The sequence below is a fragment of the Drosophila busckii genome, chromosome X, assembly GCF_011750605.1.
Source record: "Drosophila busckii strain San Diego stock center, stock number 13000-0081.31 chromosome X, ASM1175060v1, whole genome shotgun sequence".
Classification (NCBI taxonomy): domain Eukaryota; kingdom Metazoa; phylum Arthropoda; class Insecta; order Diptera; family Drosophilidae; genus Drosophila; species Drosophila busckii.
Window position 1 is genome coordinate 18,447,168 of NC_046608.1, and position 25,392 is coordinate 18,472,559.

General features: G+C 41.3%; 2 protein-coding genes across 3 annotated transcripts; one reads left to right on the plus strand and one right to left on the minus strand.

The window, feature by feature from the left end:
* Positions 1 to 1,189: 1,189 nt before the first annotated feature.
* Positions 1,190 to 17,333, plus strand: LOC108604996 (CG1718). The gene is made up of 24 exons (XM_017994562.2): positions 1,190 to 1,323; positions 2,075 to 2,336; positions 2,707 to 2,775; positions 3,883 to 4,468; positions 4,684 to 6,114; positions 6,241 to 6,574; positions 6,632 to 7,855; positions 7,916 to 8,066; positions 8,125 to 8,301; positions 8,355 to 8,999; positions 9,059 to 9,178; positions 9,241 to 9,429; positions 10,430 to 10,642; positions 10,753 to 10,815; positions 10,875 to 11,454; positions 11,515 to 12,939; positions 12,995 to 13,334; positions 13,390 to 14,613; positions 14,676 to 14,826; positions 15,710 to 15,886; positions 15,941 to 16,588; positions 16,643 to 16,909; positions 16,966 to 17,154; positions 17,224 to 17,333. Exons 2-24 carry the CDS (start codon positions 2,128 to 2,130, stop codon positions 17,258 to 17,260), a joined length of 10,449 nt encoding a protein of 3,482 aa, XP_017850051.2. The 5' UTR covers positions 1,190 to 1,323; positions 2,075 to 2,127; the 3' UTR covers positions 17,261 to 17,333.
* On the minus strand, positions 17,255 to 22,824 carry LOC108606107 (ATP-binding cassette sub-family A member 3). Of its 2 annotated transcripts, XM_017995955.1 has the most exons (9): positions 21,952 to 22,824; positions 21,755 to 21,898; positions 20,405 to 21,697; positions 19,535 to 20,349; positions 19,149 to 19,483; positions 18,773 to 19,096; positions 18,377 to 18,719; positions 17,583 to 18,323; positions 17,255 to 17,530 (listed from the first exon to the last, which is right to left on the minus strand). In XM_017995955.1, the coding sequence occupies exons 1-9, from the start codon at positions 22,822 to 22,824 to the stop codon at positions 17,329 to 17,331; spliced, it is 5,070 nt and encodes a 1,689-aa protein (XP_017851444.1). In that variant the 3' UTR covers positions 17,255 to 17,328. The 2 variants fall into 2 exon arrangements, with proteins under 2 accessions (XP_017851444.1, XP_017851443.1); XM_017995954.1 differs by lacking the exons at positions 17,255 to 17,530; positions 21,952 to 22,824 and having other exon boundaries at positions 18,175 to 18,285; positions 21,755 to 21,891.
* Between the last annotated feature and the right edge of the window lie 2,568 nt (positions 22,825 to 25,392).

Here is a 25,392-nt window from a genome sequence, read left to right on the forward strand (position 1 = left end):
AGGAACCCCAAAGAGTACAATAGTTATCTGTTATCTGCTCATGAACTCCTACTATGGTTCATACCATACGTATGTTATATAGATAGATAAGTTTTATTGTTTTTGACATTTTACGACTTGCCATAGCTCAAAATATATGCAACTGTAATCTTTTCTATATATACACTCTAATTTGCCTAATCATAGTGAAAAGCTGATGTGGTCAAGAACAAGCCAATATATTGAAAAATATTGATTGAGTGCAAATCATTAGTATGTAAACTTATAATTATCGTTGTCATTGTCATATTGCTACACTTTGGTCATTGAAAACATAGCAAGGGTGCTGCGAGTTGTGCCAAGTGTATGTCAAATAAATTCTTGTTTTAAAATTATAGCTGTTTCAATATTATTTTATTATACTAGCCAAAGCGTATCAAAAAGTTGTTTATAGCCTTGAGCTAGTTTTCTAAGACTTTCCAAGAATTTGAAGCTATTATTTTCACTTAATTTAAATATTTGCTAGGCAAATTCGTTGAAAGTGCACTAAATCAAGATTATAATAGTTATGATATTCTGGGGAAAGCCTTGGGCTAGCTGTCAGCGCTTCCGTTAGCTCTAGCACTACAATTTAACTGTTAATAAATAAATAAAGCACTTCAGCTAGACTTCCAAGTGTTTGATGAGTGTTTAAGTTGAATATTTGACGTCACATACGTACTACAACTAAATAGGAAATTTGTTTAGTTATTATATGCATTTATATTATATCCTCTGCCCACAATCCAAAGAATTATGTTGACAATTAACTAAAACTAGATAAGATAGCTGCAAATGCTTGAATTTCTAGCTTTACCTTTACGTATGTTTGTCTTTATTTATTTATTTATTTTTTTTTGCTGTAAATTAATGTGCTCTATCATAGTTAATTTCTATTAAATTGCTGTTAAATAGCCATTATATATACAAATTAGACATTACCAGCTGGCTGGGCTGGCTAACTGGCATTGCTTATCAATTTAAGCGCAATGTCGACATATCTCATAGGACATCGAGCAATTGTGGCGATTGGCAAGTGATATTATTTTCTATATAGTACCCGCGCCGTACGTATGTACGTACTTATGTAGATTGTGTATATTTATAGCGGTGCAATTGATAAATGTTGTTAAACACCGTTAGGGGCAAACTTTAGCCTCAGTTTGTAATTGTTAACACGGTCGTGCAGTTGGGCTCGAGACTCTTGTGCCGCCTAATAACAAAACTCATAATATTTTTTTTGTTATTAATTTTTTTTCGTGCAAAGGTGCAAGTTTAAACAGGATTTATATATCGTCTATGTTTGTATGTATTTCAAACAAAGCTACAAATCCTAACTGACAACTATGTTGGTTTATTGTATTTATAGCCAGACTTATCAGTGTCTAGACGTATTATTTATGTAGTATTTTATAATAGAGTTGTTGTTTTTTTTTTTATAACATTAAGCTGTAGACACATTTTAAATTAAATAGTACTACAAAGAAAATTGCTAACATTGCTAATTTCATAAGTGATTTAATTAATGGCTGCTGAGTATAAACAAATAAAATATATAAACAAGTATTTAGTTATCAGCTATAAATTTGTTATTTATATTTATTATTTATTAAAATTAATTAGCACTTCAAACTTAATTAACTAATTATTATTATTATTAGACTTACTTGAATTGGAAAATTGATTTACTTACCATGACAATTACTCAATTTAGCTTTTCGCTGCTAACCTTGTGATTAAATTTAGCAAAAAATAAAAATAAAAATATGCTGTAAATATCGATTATTTTGCTAATCTTATCGATCGGCTGCGGTTGGTCAAACCAATTTGTGCTTAACAACGGGCAAATATTTCAAGTACTTGTGCGCCCACACATAAGGTTCAATTTGTACTAACTAGTAGTTAATATATAATGACACACCATGACGATTATATTTTTTTTTTGTTTTTTTTTTTATTGACTGTGTGTGGCACGTGCTCAAAGCAAATTTAGATTGATAATCACGATTGAAATTTGTGGCTTACAATAATTTGCATTTACTTTTTGTTGTTGCAGTTTTATGTGCACATGAGACGCTAAAGGCTAAAAGGACAAAGCACTAACCAACAATGGCTAACGTTAGCAATTGGAATAAGTTTGTGCTGCTGCTGTGGAAGAACTGGAAATTGCAAAAAAATCACAAAGTACAGTTATTTGTGGAGCTCTTTCTACCCGTTCTATTCTCATTGCTATTGGTGCTCATACGCACGCTAGTGATTGCCGAATCTGAACCGATTACAACCTATCCAGAGTTGAATATCGATCTAAAAGTGTACAAGTAAGTTGCTTGTTTGTTGTTGTTCCCTTTTTTCTTTTTTTATTTAATACGTCTGAGGCACGGCTCTATTAATTGATTTAACTTTATGTCAAAAGCAACTGCTAACAATATTGCTTTTAAAATAATAATTGCGCTTAACAATATTTTTCCACAGCAATTAATTTATTATTTTATATATTTTTTAGTTTGAGTTAAAGCTTTAGTGTGTGTTTTATTTTATGAGTTATTTTTTAATCTTGCACAATAATTTGAACACGCACTTGCTGTTTTTATTATTATTTGCTTATGCTTATGCTTAAATTCAAATATATATATACACATATGTATTTGTTATTTTTTTTAATTACTTGTTGTAACGCAAAACTTTCAGATTTACAATCACACATACGCGTCGTATGAGCGCGTTAGCGTCCCTGCTACTCTCTAAGAAAAAAACGAGGTAACAATCTATGAAATCCACCTGAACGAGGATTGAGCTTTTCATTTGTTCGGTCTGCCGAATATGTTTATACACTTGCAGAATAGATTTTGTAAATATCTTTATTGATTTTCAATCCGCTTATTATATGTGCTACCGTCATACTTTTTAAACCATAAAATATTCTGCAAAGGTAAACTCAATGTGTGTTTATTTTATTATATCGCTTACTATCACTAATTCTATTTTTTTTTTTTTGATACATAATGTAGCTTGACTAGAAACAATTGCACACACGCACACATCCACAAACAAATACACTTCAATTAATTAAAAATACCCTGCAGTTTTGGTTTGGCAGCAAAAGCTCCTGTCTCAAGCGAACTAGCCAAGGGTGTATCGAAAATTGATACTTTGCTTTATTATTTGAATATCTGTTAATGTATTCTTCTAAGTAAAGCACAGTGAATTAAGTTAAATGCAATTTATTTTTAGCATTAGTCTATGCAGAGCTTAATAAAAAAAACATACTCGTGGGTTAAGTTAGGTAACACTTAAAACCTTCTATTTGTAGAATTTTTATTTTTTGTTTGTATACATTGTTTATTTAGTTGTACACTAACAATAATTATACAGATATACATTTCAAACAATAACATATAATAAATATCAGTTAATGATTACGAAAAATATGATAATAAAGATAAGAAAAATTAAGCAATGATTCGCTGTGGGAGTTCTTGCGAACAGACTTCAATCTTATTTTGTAATTTTCTTATAAATAAATGTTTAATTCTTACTTTAAATTTTAATAGAAATTTTTGTTAAAATGTAAAGTAAGAATTAAAAATTAAAAAGTAATTGTTAGATAGTAATTTTTTACTATGAAATCCATAGCAGTTACACTTCCTGGTCAAAGAGGAACGTCAGGGTATTTACACACACACATACACACGCACTAAGGCGTATTAACTTGAACTTTTATACAGAGCTAAATGCCTTACTTATACTATACACTATACATACATATAGTATATAGCACATATTGTTTTTTTGTTTGTTTTTTGATTGTATATATGGTAATCGACTGGGCAACACTAATGTATGGTCATTGGTTTTTATGTATAGCGAGACTAATAAGCTTGGAAATCGTATCCCCTTCTTTTGGTTGTACTACTCACCCCAAAATGATGTGCTCGATAAGGTTGTGGGCGAAGCGGCGGCCAGCTTAGGAATGCAGCTTTATCAAGGCTATAAGAACGCTGCTGATCTGGAGAATGCAATGATGGCCAATAATGCCTTTGCCGGCATACAATTCGATCAGAGTTTGGCCACAGCTTACGAGTTGCCCAAACGTTTCGATTTTGTGCTGCGTTTCCCATCGGAGCTGCGCACCAATACGTTGAGCATTGAGCAATCCTGGCTGACAATGCGTCTGTTTCCAAGCTATGCGCCCAATGGACCGCGCAATAAACGAGAGGAAGATGGTGGTATACCTGTGGGTTATCTACGTGAGGGATTTCTGGCCGTGCAGCATGCCGTAAGCATGGCCTATCTACGACAGATATCAAATAACTCCACCTTGCCCAGTGTAAAGCTGCAGCGTTATCCATATCCATCCTATATAGATGATCCATTGCTGCAAGGACTTGGCAGCATAATGTCGCTGATCATCCTGCTCTGCTTTATGTATCCCTGCACATATATAGTTAAGGTAAGTTCAGGGTCGCATGGTATAAAAATGGAAAATTCTGAGAATATTTGCTAGAAACCTAAATTCACCCTGAGTCCAAACCGTGGTTTATTTTAGAACTATGGGAAATATTCTCAGCGTTCTCTTATCTCTTATCTATCAAATCGACCCGCCCTGATGTTCAATCAACCAGCTACGTATCTCTATATAACTATATCTATCTTATATAATTGCAGTATGTAACCACCGAAAAGGAGTTCCAGCTGAAGGAAGTAATGAAGATTATGGGATTGAGCAATTGGCTACATTGGACCGCTTGGTTCGTCAAGTCCTTCATCACACTCACTATCTCCGCCATTATGATAACCACCATGATGAAAATACCCTGGGTGAATAATGTCTCTGTGCTCACCCATACGGATTTCACCGTGCTGGTCTTCTTCTTCATTGTGTACAACATTGCCATGATATGTTTCTGCTTTATGCTCGCTACGTTCTTCTCCAAGGCCAGCACAGCGGCTGCAGTCAGTGGCATTATACTCTTCGTTGGCTATATACCCTATACATTCACCTATAATACCTATGCGGATATGTCGCTGGGTTCGAAGCTTGGCTGGAGTCTGTCGGCCAACACTGCCATGGGCTTTGGCTTTCAGCTTATCTTGGCCTTTGAAGCCACCGGCGAGGGACTGCAGTGGAGCAATCTGTTTAGTCCCGTCAACGTAGACGACAACTTCACCGTGGGCTATATCATTGTCATGATGCTGATTTCAGCCGTCATCTATATGCTTATCTGTCTATATGTCGAACAAATATTTCCTGGAGATTTTGGTGTGCCACGCAAATGGAATTTTATCTTTATGCGCAGCTTTTGGTGTGGACAAAGCGACTATATGGGTGTTGAGGACAGCTCCAACTCCAATGGCATTCAGCACCGTCGCGATCCCAACGCATTCGAAGCTGAACCCGAGGGCAAGAACATTGGCCTGCAAATACGCAATTTAAAGAAAAGATTCGGTGATAAGATGGCTGTCAATGGCATGTCCATAAATATGTTTGAGGATGAAATAACGGTGCTGCTGGGACACAACGGCGCCGGCAAAACCACCACCATATCCATGCTCACAGGCATGTTCCCACCAACTGCCGGCACTGCCATCATCAATGGCAGCGATATACGCACCAACATCGATGGCGCTCGCATGTCCATGGGCATTTGTCCGCAGCACAATGTGCTCTTTGGCGATATGAGTGTCTCCGATCATTTGCGCTTCTTCAGTCGCATGAAGGGACTGACAGGTGCAGCGGTGGAGAAGGAGGTGGAAAAGTATATTAAGCTAATTGAGCTGGAGAACAAAGCGAATGTTATGTCATCGAAGCTATCCGGCGGCATGAAGCGCAAGCTTTCAGTTTGTTGTGCGCTCTGTGGCGATGCCAAGGTGGTGCTATGCGATGAGCCCAGCTCGGGCATGGATCCAGCGGCTAGGCGACAAATGTGGGATCTGTTGCAGCAGGAGAAAATTGGACGCACTTTGCTGCTGACTACACATTTTATGGATGAGGCTGATGTGCTGGGCGATCGCATTGCCATAATGTGCGATGGTGAGCTCAATTGCTATGGTACTTCATTCTTTCTAAAGAAGCAATATGGCTCGGGTTATAGATTGGTAAGTGTCAAATCTTTTTGGAATTCAATTCAGCTTGAATTTAGAGATTTTGAATTACGCTCAGCTGAATTCTTAACGAATTATTTGAATTGAATTGAGCTTTATCTAAATTCCACATATTTTTAGATATGCGTAAAGCGTGAGAACTGTGAACCTGCTGAGGTGACAGCGCTACTAAATCTCTATGTACCAGGCATACAGCCGGACAGCGATATTGGCGCTGAGCTAAGCTACAAGCTACCTGACAGTTACTCATCGCAGTTTGAGAAAATGTTTGGCGAGCTGGAGCAGCGCGCCGAGGAAGTGAACTTGGATGGCTATGGCGTGGGCATAACCTCGCTGGAGGAGGTCTTTATGAAAGTGGGCGCTGAAAAGGCGAGCAATGGTGAGCGCAAGCAGCAGAGCGCTATAATGAATGGCGGCACTGGTTATAACGATGAGGACAATGAGTCTATACAATGTAAGTGCGAGCAGCAGCTTTAGCGAGCAAGCAAAACTCACTTTACTCAATTTACAGCCGATGGCGTCTTTTCGGAGCATCGTCGCTTGCTTAGCGGCATGAAGCTTTGGACGAATCAATGGCATGCCATGCTGCTAAAGAAACTGCTCTACACGTGGCGCAACAAGCTGCTCTTTGTCATACAGAATCTGATACCCATTTTCATTGTATGTGTAACTATACTGAGTGCCCGAAATTACGGCACATTCCAAGCGCTGCCGCCCATTGACATTAGTCTGCAGCAGTATCCAGAGGCAGTTACTATACTGGATCTAGCCAATGTTGGCAACGATACTACAACCTTAAGCATTGCCAAAGAGTATGAGCTGCTGGCCAAGTCGTTTGGACCCAAGTACAGCCTGCAGCAGACGGGCGCTATAGGCTTTGAGGAGTATATTCTGGAGCTGGGCAAGAGCATACAAGTGCGCATTAATTCGCGTTATTTGGCTGCTGCCAGCATTGCTGATAATGGTATCATCGCCTGGCTGAACAATCAGCCGCTGCATACGGCGCCGCTGACGCTTAATCTAGTGCACAATGCTTTGGCGCGTGCGCTGATCGGAACAGATGCTCATGTGGGCGTCACCAATTGGCCGCTGCCGTATACCACAAGCACGCTCTTTGCCAATCTGAATCTGGGCAAGAGTCTGGGCACACAGCTGGCCACCAACATTTGCTTCTGCATGTGCTTTGTAAGCGCTTTTTATATTATCTTTCCGGTCAAGGAGCGCGAGTCGCGTGCCAAGCTGCTGCAGTTCGTCAGCGGCGTGCGTGTGTTCACATTTTGGTTTACGCAAGTGCTTTGGGATATTTGCACCATGACATTGACGGCGCTGGTGGTCATTGTGACCATTGCCTGCTTCCAGGAGGATGGCTTCAGCAGTTTGGCAGAGCTGTCGCGCTACTTTTTGTTAATCTTCATCTTTGGCTGCTCGGTGCTGCCGTTCACCTATATTGCCTCCTTATTCTGCAAGGAACCAGCCACAGGCTTTGCACGCGTCTCCACTTTGAATCTGTTTGCTGGCATGGCGCTCTTTATTGTCGTTATGGTTATGAAGATTGATGTGTTTGATACGAACAAAACAGCCGATTTGCTTAGCTGGATTTTCCGCGCTTTTCCGCACTTTTCGCTGGCGCTGGGACTGAACAAGGCCTACGTCAATGTTGCCTCACGCAGCGCCTGCGAAAAAGTGAGCATGCTGCCGCCCATACTGCTCTGCGAGCTGGTGCCCCAATGCTGTGGTAAGTGACCAAGTCCAACTGCTTCAGCTACAACTGCTAATGCCTTTTTTTTCTGAACAGATCTGAAGCCCTACTTTGCTTGGGAGGAGCCTGGTGTGCTGCCTGAAATTCTTTACATGACCCTCACTGCAATTATCTTCTTTTCTTTTCTTATAATACGCGAATTTGGTTTAATTAGTGAGCTTAGCTATATGCTCAAAAGTAAATTTAGGTAAGCAAATCATTTGTTTAAGCAAAACTGTAGCTAACTTGCTAATTTGTTATTCTAGCAAACCACCGCCAGCACCAGTTGATAGTTCCATTGATGATGATGTCGATGCCGAGCGTCGACGCATACTCAACATGAATCACCATGAGCTGCATGCCAAGAATCTTGTGCTGGATCGCGTTACCAAGTACTATGGCAAATTTCTAGCTGTCAATCAAGTGTCGCTTTGTGTGCAAGGGTAAGTAGCCTATCTATAAACAAGTATATTAATTAATAATTTATGTTATGCAGCGCTGAGTGCTTTGGACTGCTGGGCGTCAATGGAGCAGGCAAGACCACAACCTTCAAAATGATGACAGGCGATGAGCGCATTAGCTCCGGCACTGCCTATGTGCAGGGCTTGAATCTAAAGTCGGATATGAATACAGTTTACAAGCGCGTTGGCTACTGTCCGCAGTTTGATGCGCTGCTGGAGGATTTGACTGGACGTGAGATGCTGCGAATATTCTGTTTGCTGCGCGGCGTGCAGGCAATGCGCATTAATCAATTGTCAGAGGATCTAGCCAGATCGTTTGGCTTCATGAAGCATCTGGACAAGCCCACAAAAACTTACAGTGGCGGCAATAAGCGCAAGCTGAGCACAGCTATTGCAGTGTTGGGCACACCGTCTGTCATTTACTTGGATGAGCCCACCACGGGCATGGATCCGGCAGCGCGACGCCAGCTGTGGAACATGGTGTGTCGCATACGTGATGCGGGCAAGAGCATTGTGCTCACCTCGCACAGCATGGAGGAGTGCGAGGCACTATGCACGCGTCTGGCCATTATGGTGAATGGTGAATTCAAGTGTATTGGGCCAACACAGCATCTGAAGAATAAGTTCTCCAAGGGTCTCATACTCAAGATCAAAGTGCGACGCAATGCAAAACACTTGCGGTAAGTTTTGGATACGTTGCAATATGAATTCGATATATAATATTTGTGTTTTCAAACAGCAACAACAGCAGCTTTTCACGACATGCGGATGAGGTGCCAGTGGCTGTGCAATTAGCCGATCAGAATATTAATAGAGTAAAGGAGTTTGTGCTGGACAAATTTCCAGAGGCTATACTGCAGTAAGTGCAGCTGCTATTTAAACAATTGATCTAAGTGACTAATATATTGTTTTGCTTTGCAGGGAAGAGTATCAGGGCATGTTGACCTTCTATGTGCCATTAACTGGCATCAAGTGGTCCGAAATCTTTGGCCTTATGGAGCGCAATCGTGAGCAGCTAAATGTTGAGGACTATGCCATTAGCCAGACAACGCTGGAGGAAATATTTTTAGAGTTTGCCAAGTATCAGCGCGAAGATACACGCGACACGAAGTGAGCAAATCTCTTGGCTTTAGCATGGCAATCAACACACATACAAACATTTCCCAGCACACGCATAGTTGGCACTAACAATTATAGTTTAGTTTGTTCATTTAAATATTCTCTTTATTTTTTTTTTTTTGTAGTTGTCTTTAGTTTGGTTTAGCTTATATAATTTATACATATTTATTAACAACTTAACCCAGACGCTTTCCCAGACTAATTTGTTATTTTATTAGTTTGCTGTAAATACCTAAAGTTAATTACAAATATATATAAATATTTTGTCCCTATGTGTAAGCAGTGCCAGAAGACGCAGACGTTTCATAATAGTTTGAGCAACAACTGAGCTGAGCTGAGCTGAGCAGCGAGCTGAGACCACCTTACAACTGGCATATTAATTACAGATCTGTGCACAAATTTACGTCTTTATAGAGTAGCTACTACTACTATGTTAATTGAATTACGAAATGACGAAACGATTTTAAACCGAATTCTAATTATTTATAACTCTCAATGTAAATGGCTTTATCTTCTGTATGTATTATATTATATATTCTAAAAAAAAAAGGAAATATATATGTAATTCCAAAGGAAAAATAAATTAGCTTTAAACACATCTATGTACCTATACCAATATAAAGAATGTAATTCGAGTTCGAATTTTCGTGCACACACACACAGTTGGTTTTGCTATTAAGCTCAAAACTGTTCAAAGCCTGCTGTGTTAACTTCAACCGATAAACTAAATTCGAAAAAAATTGTAGCATTTTGTTAATTCTAATTGAAATTCTTGTTTTGCACTACAACGTTCAAATTGTTTATAAAAGTGCCGAGTTACGCTTGATTATGTAAAATTCGAACTCGAAAATCATTTCTACCGACTTTGTATTTTTATAAACAACAACAAATTGTTTAGAGCTTAAGAAGAAAAGTTTTGCTAACAAAATTAATGGTTTGTCACAATTCGATTTGTTAGTTCAAATATGTATATTGTTATCAGCTGATTGACAATGACTAGGGTAAGCAATTGGAGTAAATTTCTGCTGTTGCTTTGGAAGAACTGGACGCTGCAAAGGAATCACAAAATACGTTTCTGCGTGGAGCTTTTACTGCCAGCGATATTTTCATTATTATTGGTGCTAGTTCGATCGCTAGTGGCAACGGAAAATAAGGAGAGTGTGCAATTTTCGCCATTGGAATTGAATACATTGGAGGTGTACAGGTAAATGAGCAAAGACAAAATTCGAAGCATGCATATTTTCGAAGTCGAAATGCTACGAATTTTGCTTAGACTACGTTTACGCATACTAAGTATAATTTATTGATTTGCAGAGATAACATAAAAAGTTCACGCATGATCGAATCATTCATTTCACGATTTATTGCAAAAGAAAGGTAATTATCGAATATCGGTAACAGTAACGAAAGTTAACAGTACGAGTTTGAATTCTCAGCGAAGCGCGCGAAACAACTTTTCCCGCTCTAGCGCTGTACTATTCGCCCAAGAGTAAATTACTGGATGAGCTTGTAGCTGAGGTAGTCGAAACATTGAATATGAGCACATATCAGGGCTACGAAACATCGCAGGATCTAACACAGGCGCTGATTGTGGACAATGCGTTGGCGGGCATACAATTCGATAGCGATATGGCCGATGCTAGCGAATTGCCAAATCGCTTTGAGTTTACGCTGCGTTTTCCCTCAGCGCTGCGTACGGCCAAGTTCAAAATAGGCATGTCCTGGCTTACATTAAGGCTGTTTCCGCAGCTGCTAACAACAGGACCACGCAATCCGGACGATCCTGATGGTGGTGTACCGGGTGCTTATTTACGCGAGGGATTTCTGCCCATACAACATGCACTGAGCATGGCCTATTTACGCCGAAAATCGAATAATGCTAAGCTGCCCAAAGTGCTGCTGCAGCGTTATCCATATCCAAAATATATATACGATCCGCTGCTGCAGGGACTGTCTAGTTTTATATCCATGATTATATTGCTAAGTTTTCTGTATCCCTGTTCGAATATTACCCGAGTAAGTTTGAGCCTAAGCTAAGCTAAGATATAGCCTGAATTTATATACGATTTTTTGCAGTATGTTACCACTGAAAAGGAGCGACAGCTAAAGGAAGTTATGAAAATTATGGGCTTGAGCAATTGGCTGCATTGGACCGCGTGGTTTGTCAAGTCTTTTATTATGCTAAGTATATCGGCTGTACTTATAGCGCTGCTTATCATAATTCCCTGGAAGGATAACGTTGCAGTGCTGACGCATTGCGACTTTACAGTGCTGGTCTTCTTCTTTCTCATCTATATAGTGGCCAGCATTAGCTTCTGCTTTATGATGGCCACGTTCTTCTCCAAGGCGAGCACAGCGGCAGCGGTGACAGCTATAGTGTGGTTTATTACCTATGTGCCCTATATGTTTACCATTAATGTCTATGACGAGCTGTCGCTGGCGACGAAGCTCATGTGGAGCATTCTATCGAACACTGCCATGGGCTTTGGCTTTAAGCTTATACTCGACTTTGAGGGCACTGGCGAGGGCTTTCATTGGAACAATTTATTTACGCCCGTCAACATCGATGATACGCTATGCATTGGCTACTTACTGCTAATGATGCTGCTGTCCGCCGCTATCTATTTGCTTATTTGTCTATATGTGGAGCAAATATTTCCGGGTGACTTTGGTGTGCCACGCGTGTGGTATTTTCCATTTACGCGCAGCTTTTGGTGCAGCTTGAAACGCAAGCGCATAAGTTTACATGCGGCCAATGAGCCGCTGCAGAAACTTGATCGCTATGCGTTCGAGGCCGATCCGGATGATCGCAATATTGGACTGGAAATGCGCAATCTAAAGAAAAGATTTGGCAACAAGACTGCCGTGAAGGGCTTGTCCATAAATATGTACGAGGATGAGATTACAGTGCTGCTGGGACACAATGGTGCGGGCAAAACCACAACCATATCCATGCTCACAGGCATGATACCGCCCAGCAGCGGCACTGCCATCATCAATGGCTGCGACATACGCAGCAACATTGAGGGCGCGCGTCTGTCCATGGGCATTTGTCCGCAGCACAATGTGCTATTCGAGGATATGAGTGTGTCCAATCATTTGCGTTTCTTTTGCAAAATGAAGGGTTTGAAGGGTGCAGCAGTTAGAGAGGAGACGGACAAGTATCTGCGGCTTATAGGGCTGGAGCGCAAGGCGCATGTTATGTCAGCCAAGTTATCGGGCGGCATGCAGCGCAAGCTTTCAGTTTGTTGTGCGCTCTGTGGCAACACCAAGGTGGTGCTATGCGATGAGCCCAGCTCGGGAATGGATCCTTTATCCAGAAGACAGCTGTGGGATTTGCTGCAGCAGGAGAAAACTGGACGCACTGTGCTGCTGACTACGCATTTTATGGATGAGGCGGATGTGCTGGGCGATCGCATTGCCATAATGGGGCATGGTGAGCTCAAATGCTATGGCACTTCATTCTTTTTGAAGAAGCAATATGGCAGTGGCTATATATTGGTAAGCAGGCAGCAGCTTTATTAGCAGCAAATTATTAATTTTAGCTGCTGCTTAGGTTTGCGTTAAGCGTGAGAGCTGCGAGCCCGCGCAGGTAACAGCGCTGCTCAATGTTTATATACCCGATCTGCAGATTTTTAGTGATATTGGCGCTGAGCTAACCTACAAGCTGCCCGATAGCTACTCGGCGCAGTTTGAAAGCATGTTCAGTGAGCTGGAGCGACGCGCCGAGCAGCTGCAGCTGGAGGGCTATGGTGTGGGCATAACGCCGCTGGAGGAGGTTTTTCTCAAAGTGGGCGCCGAGTATGCAACCGAGGAAGTGCAGCAAAGAAAAAAAGGCAAAAAGCGTGCAAGCAGCAGCGCTGATGATGAGCAGCAGCAGCAGCAGTTGAATCAATGTAAGCAAAATATTACGCATACGTAGCGTACACTCAATTGACTTTTACCATTTAGCTGATGACTTTTTGAAAAATCAACGCTTGCTCATGGGCATGTCGCTGCTGCTGAATCAATGGCGCGCAATGCTGCTAAAGAAAATTTTGTACAGCTGGCGCAGCAAATTTCTGTTCATATGTCAAAACTTTTTGCCCATTTTCTTTGTCACCATCACCGTGTTGATCGCACGCACGCGTGGCACATTTCGTGAGCAGCCGGCCATGAAAATCAGTTTGCGACAATATGAAAAGGCAGTAACTGTGCTGGAGCGCTATAGCAATATAACTGGCGATACGCGCAGCGTGGCCATGGCGGATCAATATGCAGCAGTTGCGTCCTCATATGGCGGCGCCTATCGCTTTGTGGAAACCGATGATCAGGACTTTGAGCAGTACATACTGCAGCTGGGCAAGAGCATACAAGTGCGCATTAATTCGCGTTATTTAGCTGCGGCCAGCATAGGGGATAATGCTATCATCGCCTGGCTGAACAATCAGCCGCTGCATACGGCGCCGCTGACGGTTAATCTAGTGCACAATGCTATGGCGCGTGCGCTGCTGGGCGAGGATGCGCACATTGGCGTCACCAATTGGCCGCTGCCGTATAGCGCGGACACAATGCTCACGCAGCTGAATACGGGCAACAATCTGGGCACGCAGCTGGGCACCAATCTCTGCTTCTGCATGTGCCTGGTCAGCTCTTTCTATATCATCTTTTTGATCAAGGAGCGCGAGTCGCGTGCCAAGCTGCTGCAGTTTGTGGGCGGCGTGCGCGTCATGACATTTTGGTTGTCCCAATTCGTTTGGGACTTTCTTACGCTCACATTTACTTCGCTCGTTGTCATCATTACCATTGTTTGCTTTCAGGAGAAGGGCTTCACCACTAGCTCTGAGCTGGGACGCTACTTTCTGATATTGCTGCTCTTCAATTGGGCTGTGCTGCCGCTAACCTATTTGGCTGCGCTGTGCTTCAAGGAGCCGGCGACGGGTTTTTCGCGTCTGGCCATCTTCAATATATTTGTGGGCATGGCCATGTTCATTGTCGTCATCATTATGTCGTTTGAAGCGTTTGATACTTCGGATATTGCTGATATCATTAGCTGGATATTTCGCGTATCGCCGCATTTCTCGCTGGCCATGGCTTTGAACAAGGCCTACACCAATATTGGTAAACTCAATGCCTGCGACAAAGTCAGCGCGCTGCCTCAAATTCTCATCTGCGAACTCATGCCCAAGTGCTGCAGTAAGTTCAACTACAATACACACTTTTTTTTTTTCAACTCAACTCATTGTTACTGCTTACAGTTCTGCGCTCATTCTTTGACTGGAAGTATCCGGGCATATTGCCGGAAACTGTCTATTTGATCGGAGTCGGTATATTGGGTTTCCTTTTGCTTATAATGCACGAATATCGATTGTTCAGTCGCCTTAACTATATCCTCCACAAACGGCCCATGTAAGTGCTTAGCTAATAAGAAATATTATTCATTTAATTAAGCAACTTAAGCTCTAATAATAATTAATTTCTTTTTACTTTGCATAATTTCTAATTAAAAAATATGATTTCTATTTGTCATAATTTAATATGCATGACATAGATATATTTAATAATAAATACTAATTAAAAAATAATAAATAATAAATAACAAATACTAATTAAAAAATAATAAATAATAAATTAATATCGTAATTTAATATGCATGACATAGCTATATTTAATAATAAATACTAATTAAAAAATAAGAAATAATAAATAATAAATATCGTAATTTAATATGCAATGCAATAGTTATATAATAATAATTTTTCTTTAATGTCTGCTTAACTTTTTATTAAAGAATAAATTTACAACTTTATGTGTGCTAGCATTGTTGAATTAAATAAGTTATTAATTTGATTTATTTTTACTAATAATTATATATTATATAAACAAAATTTTCTTTGAATCAGACCATAAATTCGTCACATTCATAAAGTTTGTTGCTTAGTGCAGTCTTTCGTTTGAGCGTGGGAACTAAATTGCCTTCAGGCTTAGCTGTTTCAAATTCAAATATGTGCACAGCATTGAGCTGCAAGTTTGCATAAATAAATAAATAACTGATTTGATGAATAAATTAATTGTAAATTTGTAGAGTAGCTTTATAAATTTGGGCCATGAATTGCTCATAAAAGTTCAAAACTTATGCGCAATGTTTAACTAATTTTATTATTGCAATTAATATGCTAGCACTAGATTTTAGTTGCTTCAACTTTGAAAGACAAATTAACTTATACTAATTAAAAAATATTAAATGAATTATATTTTATTGCTTGTAATTTTAATGAATTTAATTTCTTAGCAAACCACCGCCTACACTACGAGCAAACTACTTTGACTCCGATGTGAATGCTGAGCGTGAATTTATTTTGAAAATGAGCCCCGCTGAGCTGCAGGAAAAGAATTTGGTGCTGGATCGCGTATCGAAGTACTATGGACACTTTCATGCCGTCAATCAGGTGTCGCTCTGTGTGCGCAGGTGAGTTCAACATAAAATTATTTTAAAATACTTGACTAATGCCGGTATCTGTAGCGCCGAGTGCTTTGGACTGCTGGGCGTCAATGGAGCAGGCAAGACCACAACCTTCAAGATGATGACAGGCGATGAGCGCATTAGCTCCGGCACTGCCTATGTGCAGGGCTTGAATCTAAAGTCGGATATGAATACAGTTTACAAGCGAATTGGCTACTGTCCGCAGTTCGATGCGCTGATTGATGATTTGACTGGGCGCGAAGTGCTGCGCATATTTTGTTTGCTACGTGGTGTGCAGAGCAAGCGCGTCAAGCCGCTGTCAGAGGATTTGGCCAGATCGTTTGGCTTTATGCGGCATCTGGACAAGCCCACAAAAACTTACAGTGGCGGCAATAAGCGCAAGCTGAGCACAGCTATTGCCATACTTGGCTCCCCATCGGTTGTTTACTTGGATGAGCCCACCACGGGCATGGATCCGGGTGCGCGACGCCAGCTGTGGAGCATGGTGTGTCGCATACGCGATGCGGGCAAGAGCATTGTGCTCACCTCGCACAGCATGGAGGAGTGCGAGGCGCTCTGCACGCGTCTGGCCATTATGGTGAATGGTGAATTCAAGTGCATTGGCTCGACGCAGCATCTGAAGAATAAGTTCTCCAAGGGTCTCATACTTAAGATTAAAGTGCGACGCCGCTCATTGTTTTATGCAAGGTAAGCGGCAGTGCTTAATACTTAAGTCAAGGCTAAAACGCGTCTAAATTTTAGAAGCACTAGCGCAAGTTTGGCGCAAGGCGCAAGTTACGTGCCCGAGCACAAGCCAGCGCTGGAGCTTGTGGAGTATGGAGAGAACAACAAGAGCACGCAGACTAAGCAGAGCTATCTAACTAAGCTGGCAAAGCATCGCGCGCAGCAGCGCGCACAACAACAAACGGAAGCTGCAAGAATCGCATCGGTTTTGATTTACTCACAGCAACAGTCCATCGAGGATGTTAAGCAGTTTGTTAAGGATAAATTTCCAGCCTCAGTATTGCAGTGAGTTCAAATTTTTATTTTAACACATTAAGCTATAGCCTTAAGTTGATATATAGAGAGCAATATCAGGGTATGTTAACATTTTATATACCACTGACTGGCATTAAGTGGTCGAAGATTTTTGGATTCATGGAGCGCAATCGCGATGAGCTGAATGTTGAGGACTATGCCATAAGCCAAACGACGCTAGAGGAAATCTTTTTAGACTTTGCCAAGTATCAGCGCGAGGATACGCGCGACACGGGGTTAGTAGTGGGCACAAAGTGTATGTTGCAGTTGTGCATATTAATTAATTATGCGCTCAATTTTTATAGCGGCAAACGTTGTTGCAGCTGTTGCTGCAAGTGTTGAGCTCTGGCAATTTATTAATCACTTTTGTATTTTATATATAGCGATATATAATAAATGAACTAAACAATTTAAATGATCGAAGTGTGCGATACACTTTTGAGTGCAGTGCGATCAAACAAATCCATGTGTATGCCAGTGACAATATTGCGCGTTATAAAAAAGTCCTCAATGTTTAGCTCAAAAGCGTCCTTGCGTATGATTTGAAATATTTCCGAGAAGCGCGTAGCGCGTCTGGGTATATAAAATGATATATAGTCAGCTTGCTGCACTCTAAGTAAACAGAGGGATTAGTTAGTTGCTAAGCTGTGTAGTTAGCACTTACTGTAGCTTAGCATCTGGAAATTTAACCTGCATGAACAGATTGCATTTGTTGTGTGGCGACATGGGAAACTGATTGATTTGCTCCCAGGTGGCGCGTGCGGTGGTAACATCTGCGTTCACTTTGCTCTTGAAGCGTATTTCAAGCAAATAGCCGCGTCTATAGCGCTGCTCCTGTGTGCCAATAGTCCAGAGTTGTCCTTCGAACAGCACCGGATTGCGCTGGCACAAGCGCTCGCAGTCCAAACCCGACAAATTGGTGTAGATAAAGGCGCAGCCACGCTCCTGCATAAACGCAGTAATGCCAAAGAGTATGCGCCTGCCATTGGGATCAATGCCGCCGGGCGGACCATCGATGCATATAAGTGTCGGCTCGCCCAGCAGCGCAAGCGCAAACGCAATGCGTCGACGCTGTCCGGAGGTGCACAGACGCAGCAGCTGGCGATAGCAATTATAAAAGCCAAGCACGCGTGCCAAACCCTCGCATATAAGCAAACTTATGGGCTGCGCATAGCCGCGCAGCAGCGCGTGTATATTGAGCAGCTCGCGCGGCGTTAGCTCATCAGGCAAACGCTCATGCTGCGCGCAGTAGCCCATCAAAGGATAACACTTGGAACGCTGCGTTTCCATGCTGTAGCCACCAATCCAAATGCGTCCATGTGTAGCGCGCAGCTCACCAATGAGCAGACGCAGCAGCGTTGTCTTGCCTGAATTATTATAGCCCATTAGTCCCACACATTCGGAGCTGCAGCTTTACATTTAACTAACTGTTCACAGTTACTGCTGCATGTTACTTACTTTGCTATGCACAAATCTATGCGCAGCAGCAGCTGCTGCTGCTTTTTGTTAAAACGTTTGCCTACATTTTGGCATATAACTGCATAATTGGCGCGCTGCTGCGGCTGCATTTGCGCAATGCGCTGTCGCTCAGCTATAACTGAATCATCCAGCATATATGCGCCAGCAGCCTCAGCTTGTGTACGCTGTTCACGCTGCTTGCGGCGGCGCTGCAAGCAAACGCAGCTTAGCAGCGTATAATGCTGCTGCAGCAAAAACAGCGCAAGCGGCAAAATTACAAGCAGCAGCATTATAATAAAATCCAAGCCAACACCCAAATCCGTGTCCCAGTAATCGTAGTTTTCTGCAATTTAAACATATTATTATATAACATCATTATATTGGCTGTTACTTAACGGCAGCAGTCCGGCGTACTTTTGCATTGCTCCACATCCTTCGAAACGAATGCAATATTGCTGTCCTTGCACATATATTTGTACTCATATATGTAGAAAAGCTTGAACACAATTTTGCCAAAACTATATTGCGTAAATACTTGATACACATAATTCATATCGGACAGCTTATCACCCACTGTTATAGTGAAAACAATAATGCCCAAAGCGCTAAGAAAACAAATCACTATAAACGCATAATGTGGCGCCTTGAAGAAAGCGCTAAGAAAATAAGCGAGCGCTACAATTGAATAGCCCGATATAATCAGCACCAGCAGCAGTGCAACTGTAGCTTAAATAGTTAGTTAACACTGCTATGCTTAGATTAGTTAGCTTACCATAAAAGCTCACATCGTGTCTTGGATTCAAATAGATGCTTGTCAATAGCACCAGAAATAAGCTAATGAGTATAACGCGCAGAAAATCAAACAGCGCTGTAGCTATGCAATAGGTATAGAGTCCTACGCCCGCCAAAAATTGTTGCTTCTTAAACGCACGCTGGCTAACGCTATTGATAATCGGTCCAGGCCACACATTGCTAAACACAAACGACAGATTAATGGCAAATAGACTGCCCAGACCCAGCGGTGATTGCGGAAATGAATTGCCACGCGATTGAAATGGCAGCGGACGCAGCGTTACATCAATGGATGCCTCCTCGTTAAAGAAACGTCTGCAAAGCGCGCTGCATTATTAATATTTCTATATATATATAGCAACCTACCTTGCCACCATATTGTGCACCAAGTTAAGACTAAATGGCGGCGCATGCAGCGGTATATTATTATACCACGTAGTAATTTCCTTATCGCCTATTGAGGCGCCAAACATGTAACGAAAATTTAACACGCGACTGAAATCGTTCTGTTCCAGCAAATAATAATCGCTGATTTCATCGCTTTTCAATTCCTGCACACGTCCATCGTACCAGAATAGCAGCTCCTTATAGAATTGCTCCATTTCTTTTACTGTCGGATTATCCGCCATGGGCTCAACGAACGCATAGATATGATGCAGCTGTGTTAGATTAAACGATATGGGCACCAGCTGATAATTCTTGCCATAGAGCAGCAGCGCTGCAAAGGTGCACAGCGTTGCCATTAGCAGCGCCACAACGTTAACAATTTTGATGGGCAGCTGACGTTTATTGAATATCCAGTACATATAGAGCAGCGCACGCAGCCGCATGCCCATTAGCGGTTTGCCCTCAGCACGTGCATAACTATCGGATTCCTCCAGCACTGCGCGAAAATCATCGATTAATACGGTCGGCTCAATAATCTGATCAGCGTCCTCGCTGCCAAAGCGCAAAAAGATTTCATCCAACGATGTATCACGCAAACGAAAACTAATGATATCCAAATTGAGCATATTATCCTCCAAGGCGTCGAACAGCTGTGGAAACTGTTCCTCGTATTTGGTTTCAAGTATAAATGTTATCTTATAGCCTATATCACTTTCCACCGTTAGATTGGGTATATGCAGTTTCATTAGATTATAAAGCTCCAGAATATCACAGCTTTTGCCTTTGATGCAGGTCTTGTTTAAAGAAGGGGTTACACCATTTCGAAAACTGCATATTTAGCTAACTTACCAGTCGAAATCCATGACCGTACATATTACGCAAAAAGGGTTTGGTGCCCGTACACTTCAGTTCACCATTACACATAATGGCCAAACGATCTGCCATCGAATTCGCCATGTCGGTGCTGTTCGAAACGAGTATTATAGTGCGCCTGGTTTTCTCCTCATTGATAAGCTTCGCTATGTTCGCCTGCGAGGCCAAGTCCAGATCCGGCTGCAGATCATCAATCAGTATAATGGGACTGCCGCCAGCAAAGGCACAGCAAATGCAAAGTAATGTGCGCTCCTGTGCGCTCAGCTTGTAAACTTTGGTGCTTCGCAGATGTGAGATTTGCAATAGTTCGGTATATAGCTCAACTTCCTCCTTGGACATGGACCAGCTGCAGCCCTTGACTATGCATATGAAGCGTATCTGATCGGCTACTGTAAAATCGGAAAAGAGCAAATCATCATTTAACGCCAGTCCCATTTGCATGGAGGCATCATGTCGTTCAGTTTGTATATTATAATTGGCTATGTTAACCAGCCCACGTGAAGGCTCCAGCAGACCAGCCAGAATTTTGAGCAACGTCGTCTTGCCACAGCCATTGTGACCCATCAGCACAGTTACCTCGTTCTCATAGACATTCCAGGTAAAGCTGTTTAGCGCACCACGACTATTGGCCGCATAGCGTTTGCAGAGTTTCTTAATTTTAATCTTGAAATGTCGATGCGATGGCTCCACCTCATAGATCTTTGTCGGCTTGGCGCCAGCGCTCTGCGATGATTGTGGCATAAAGCTATCCATGCGATCTTGATATGTATAATCACCGCTATGCGCTGGTGCCGAAACAGTTTTGCGACGCCTGCCGCCCAGCTCGCCAGTATTCCATACATCCATATAAATGCCAATGGCGCTATATACAACCGAAATCCCCAGAAATATGCATGTGGCCAAGTAGACATTGATGCGACTGGCAGCATAGTTCAGTGAATAACCCTGATCGACCCAGCCCTTCTCAAAGATAACCTCACGCTCAATCATAACCTCAAATACAAGTGCCAGCACCGTATTGGGAAACGCACACGCCAAATAACGTATGATGACTACAGCTTTCTCCTGATTATTCCACAGCACAAAGAATGGCAAATAGGTCAGCAGCCAGAGTATGGTTATCACTCGTATGGCCAAGGAGCAGTTCTTGAAGAACGAGGCCACCATCAAACAGAAGCTAGTGGCTGCCACGCTGTACATACACATGACACCCAGCACAATAAACCATGGTGTTTGGGTGAGTACGCCATGCGAATCCTTCCATTCTATCTACACGAAAAAGGCATCGAGCATTTAATGTGAATAAATGTGCGAAAATTGCATTACCTTAATAACAGCAACTACCAATATAGAGCTGATTAGCATATAGACCAAGCACTTGCAGTACCACGCCGAGAAATGTAAAATATTGCCAATATTCATATTGATCAGATAAAGACGCAGCTGCTGCTGTTTTTCTTTAACGACTTGCTGCAGAAGAGAATCGATAAAATGTCTGCAGCAAAGCGATGCGGAGCTCTCACCCAAACAAGTATTTGTGCTGGAAATAGAAAGCCAATTATAATGAGCAGCGGTAGTGCACGATTCAGATAGTTCATCAATGGATCATGTTTGCGTCCGATAACGGGAAAGCGTCGCAGCACTATCTCTGGTATGGGCGCTGTGGCTACAACTTTGAGGAAACTTTCGGTTATAGCCTTTTGCACCCTCATAAAACCCTCGCGTACATAGTAGACATAGCCATCGCGATGCGGCTGATTGAGCCGACGTATTATGGATGTCTTTGGATCCTCCTGGTAAATAGTCTTCCAGCTATCACCAATGAATGTATACTCGAATATGCGCAGCTCGCTGGGAAATACAATTGTGTAATTCAATTGCGGCAATATCATTTCATCTGGCGCTAATTGATCCTGCTTAAATGTATAGGTCTTCTCATACTGTCCATGCTCAAAACAAATGCCGGCGAATAGAAAATCCTTTTGCATTGCCTGCTCCATGTCCGTGCAATCGCTGAAATTACGCAAAGTAAGCGTATACAGCTCTCTCATCGCAATTTCCATAATCTTGGCAAATATGTTATAATCATTGGGTGCCCAGGCCATGGTCAACTCCGGCATAAATACATTACTAGTGCGATTCAGTTGACGCGCAATATTCTGACGCTCCTGCAGCGTATCCATTAAGTCCGACCAGCTTTGATTCAGATCCACCGGATCGTAATATGTGTTCACACGCTCCTTTACATCGGTGAAAATTCGCAAGCCCGCTGCAATGAGCACCAGCAAAACCGGTGATAGTATTAACCACAAAAGTTCGATGGGTTGATTCCATTGCGTCTTGTGGTTCTTCCATGAAAGCAGCAGAAACGTTGAAATATAATTGCGTATGCTCATTTCACCAAATACAAATACAACTTTGACAATTATGACAGTTCAGCGAAAACTGAACTGAATAATTCGGTTTTTTATCGATAGTTTTTAAAATGAACTTTTTCTTTTAGTCAGTCCAACTTTTCATTGCATATTTTTGCAATCAATTTTATATTTAGAGCGCAGCTTACTTTACACTTGGCAAATAGTATAGCACATATCGATATGAACACGTTCGTACACTCATACATTCATATATATGTAATATATAAAGACAAACATATGTCATCGATGCTTGTCTTTCTGCTTACATTGGCTTACAAAACCAAAATGAGTGTTGACAAATAACACAAAACTAGAAAAAATTCCATATATATGTACATAGCTCTCTGTTTACATAGCGAAAATTGTATGTCTGATTGAAAGTTTAAAGTAATTTGTTTTTTTTTTTTTACTGTTTCTGCTTGTCCTCGCCTGTCCGATTGTATGACTGGCTAGACGAGCTAATATATCCGTAGCACTTTAATTTCTTGGCAACACTCCCTTTTACTGTTTTTTACTGACGCTGCATTTAATACTCTGCAATTGTTAAAGGAAAAAGTTAGTATAAAGCAGCAGATAAATTTAATACTTTACGCTGTATTGCTAACTTATTTTATTATTTTTATTATTATGGTATTTTTTTTTAATGTGGCACAAACTTTGGCAAATATTTTGGTCATAGCTGAGATTTGCGTGCCTTCAATGGTTTTGTTTGTTCTGCTGTCCGCAAATGGCGACTGAAGTGTTTGTTTGTGTGTGTGCTCGTGCGTGTGTCCAGCGCCTCTTTTCTCTTATACGTGTGCATGTGTGTGTGTGTGTGTGTGTGTGACTGAATGTGGGTAATTCGGTCATGAATATGCCAACAATTTTTGCTATTGTATGGCATACAATGTCCAAGCATTTTTGGTGTATGCGCATATTTGTCACAAATGGACTACATTACTGTGACAGTTATCTCTTCATACATACATATGTACATACATACAAACATATGTTTAAGTGACTTTAATAAAGACGCTGTCAATACAATTGCCATCTGCCTGTGAAAAGAGCAAGCAATGCTTTAAAATATTTTAATCTGCTAACGCTTTGCTCAATATTTATTTAAAATAAAAATGCAGCCAAGTTAATTTGATTGAGCAAACAGCTTGCTGCTTGCTAGAGCACAAAAAATTTTCTTATACACTATAGCGCACATTTTACTATTTACTTCACGTCTTATCAGCAGCTGCTGTGTTTACGAACTTACTCATAGCTGTATATTCAAAAGATTATGATAATTCAAACAGACAGAGATGTCATACAGTAAACAGATAAGCAGAGACAATAAATTGCTGTTAATATGTGTTTAGAAAACGCGACTTGCAAGTTTATGCACTTATACGTATAAGCACATGTAACTGTAACTTGCTGCCGCAGCAGTGCAGTAGCAGCTAAAAAAAAAAAAAATCAAACAAAACAAACGCATGCTAAAACAGCTGCTTGCTTTGGCATTGAAAACGTCACAACAACAGCGAAAGAGAGTGAGAGAACGCAGCAGCGCGAACAAAGGGAGCAAAGTGGGGAGCGCGCGTAGCCGGCGCTCGTTTTATGTGGCTTCGCATCGTGCGCTGCACACGAGCACCAAACGAACACAACATGCTGCTGCTGTGCTGTGGCGCTGTCTGCTGTGCGGCCGATGAGTTTAATACGAAACGTAGCGTTGGAGGTATCAGTTGTCTAGCGGACTTAGCGTGCGTTCTTTAATTTTCAAACGTTCACTTGGCGCATAATATTTTGACGTATGTTCAGAAAGGCGGCTTTCTATTTTGATAATATAAAATACACAGAGACACAAATAATTAACAGTGCTAGTATATTAATATTTTTTCATTATAAATAAGTGTATATATATTTTTTTTGATGACTGTGTGATATACTAAAAACTGTGTGCTAAAAACAAAACATAAACAGCAAAACAATATTAACTGTTAAGTTGTTTGCGCGTGTAGCGCAAAGCTTGGAAAAAAAGCTGCGCTGATCGTCATTGATATTGACTTCAAGTTGCGCTTTATATGTGTGCATGTGTGTGTGTGTTAATTAGCTGGCAACAATTATTTGCTGATTTCAATGATTAATTTTGAGCGAAAAAATAGAAACCGGCGCGTATAGATTGCCTTTGTGTTTTATTTTTTTGCTGTGACCTTTGCTGACGCATGAATAATTTAATTTATACATATAAAAGCAAAAATATTGTGAGATCATTTGTCAAAAGCACGACGCAAATAACAAGTTTTAGTTAATTCTCAGTAAATTCTATAAAAACTGATGGGGTTTTTATTTAATTGCTGTACCAAGCATGGGAAATTCATTAAACGTAAAGCGTTGAGCTTTTTTTCTTTTCGTGCGCTGCGACGGCTGCGCTGCAGCTGCGCTGCTGTTAGCAGTAAAATCAAAGCAGGCTTAAGGTTGAGAGCGCAGACGATCGAGAGAGCGCGCTCTCTCTCTCTTTTGTGCTGCTCTCAATTGCGCTGCTGTCTGGCTTTTTTTTTAACGGCGTATAAGCTACAA

Bases quoted from the DNA above. Each gene is read 5' to 3' on its own strand.
- LOC108606107 (XM_017995955.1), bottom strand. From the start codon at position 22,824: ATGAGCATACGCAATTATATTTCAACGTTTCTGCTGCTTTCATGGAAG. The intron at 21,698-21,754 runs GTAATGCAATTT...TTTTTCGTGTAG, and splicing joins TGGTAGTTGCTGTTATTAAG to ATAGAATGGAAGGATTCGCA. The intron at 20,350-20,404 runs GTAAGTTAGCTA...TCTTTAAACAAG, and splicing joins ACGGTCATGGATTTCGACTG to ACCTGCATCAAAGGCAAAAG.
- LOC108604996 (XM_017994562.2), top strand. From the start codon at position 2,128: ATGGCTAACGTTAGCAATTGGAATAAGTTTGTGCTGCTGCTGTGGAAG. The intron at 4,469-4,683 runs GTAAGTTCAGGG...ATATAATTGCAG, and splicing joins CCTGCACATATATAGTTAAG to TATGTAACCACCGAAAAGGA. The intron at 17,155-17,223 runs GTTAGTAGTGGG...CAATTTTTATAG, and splicing joins GAGGATACGCGCGACACGGG to CGGCAAACGTTGTTGCAGCT.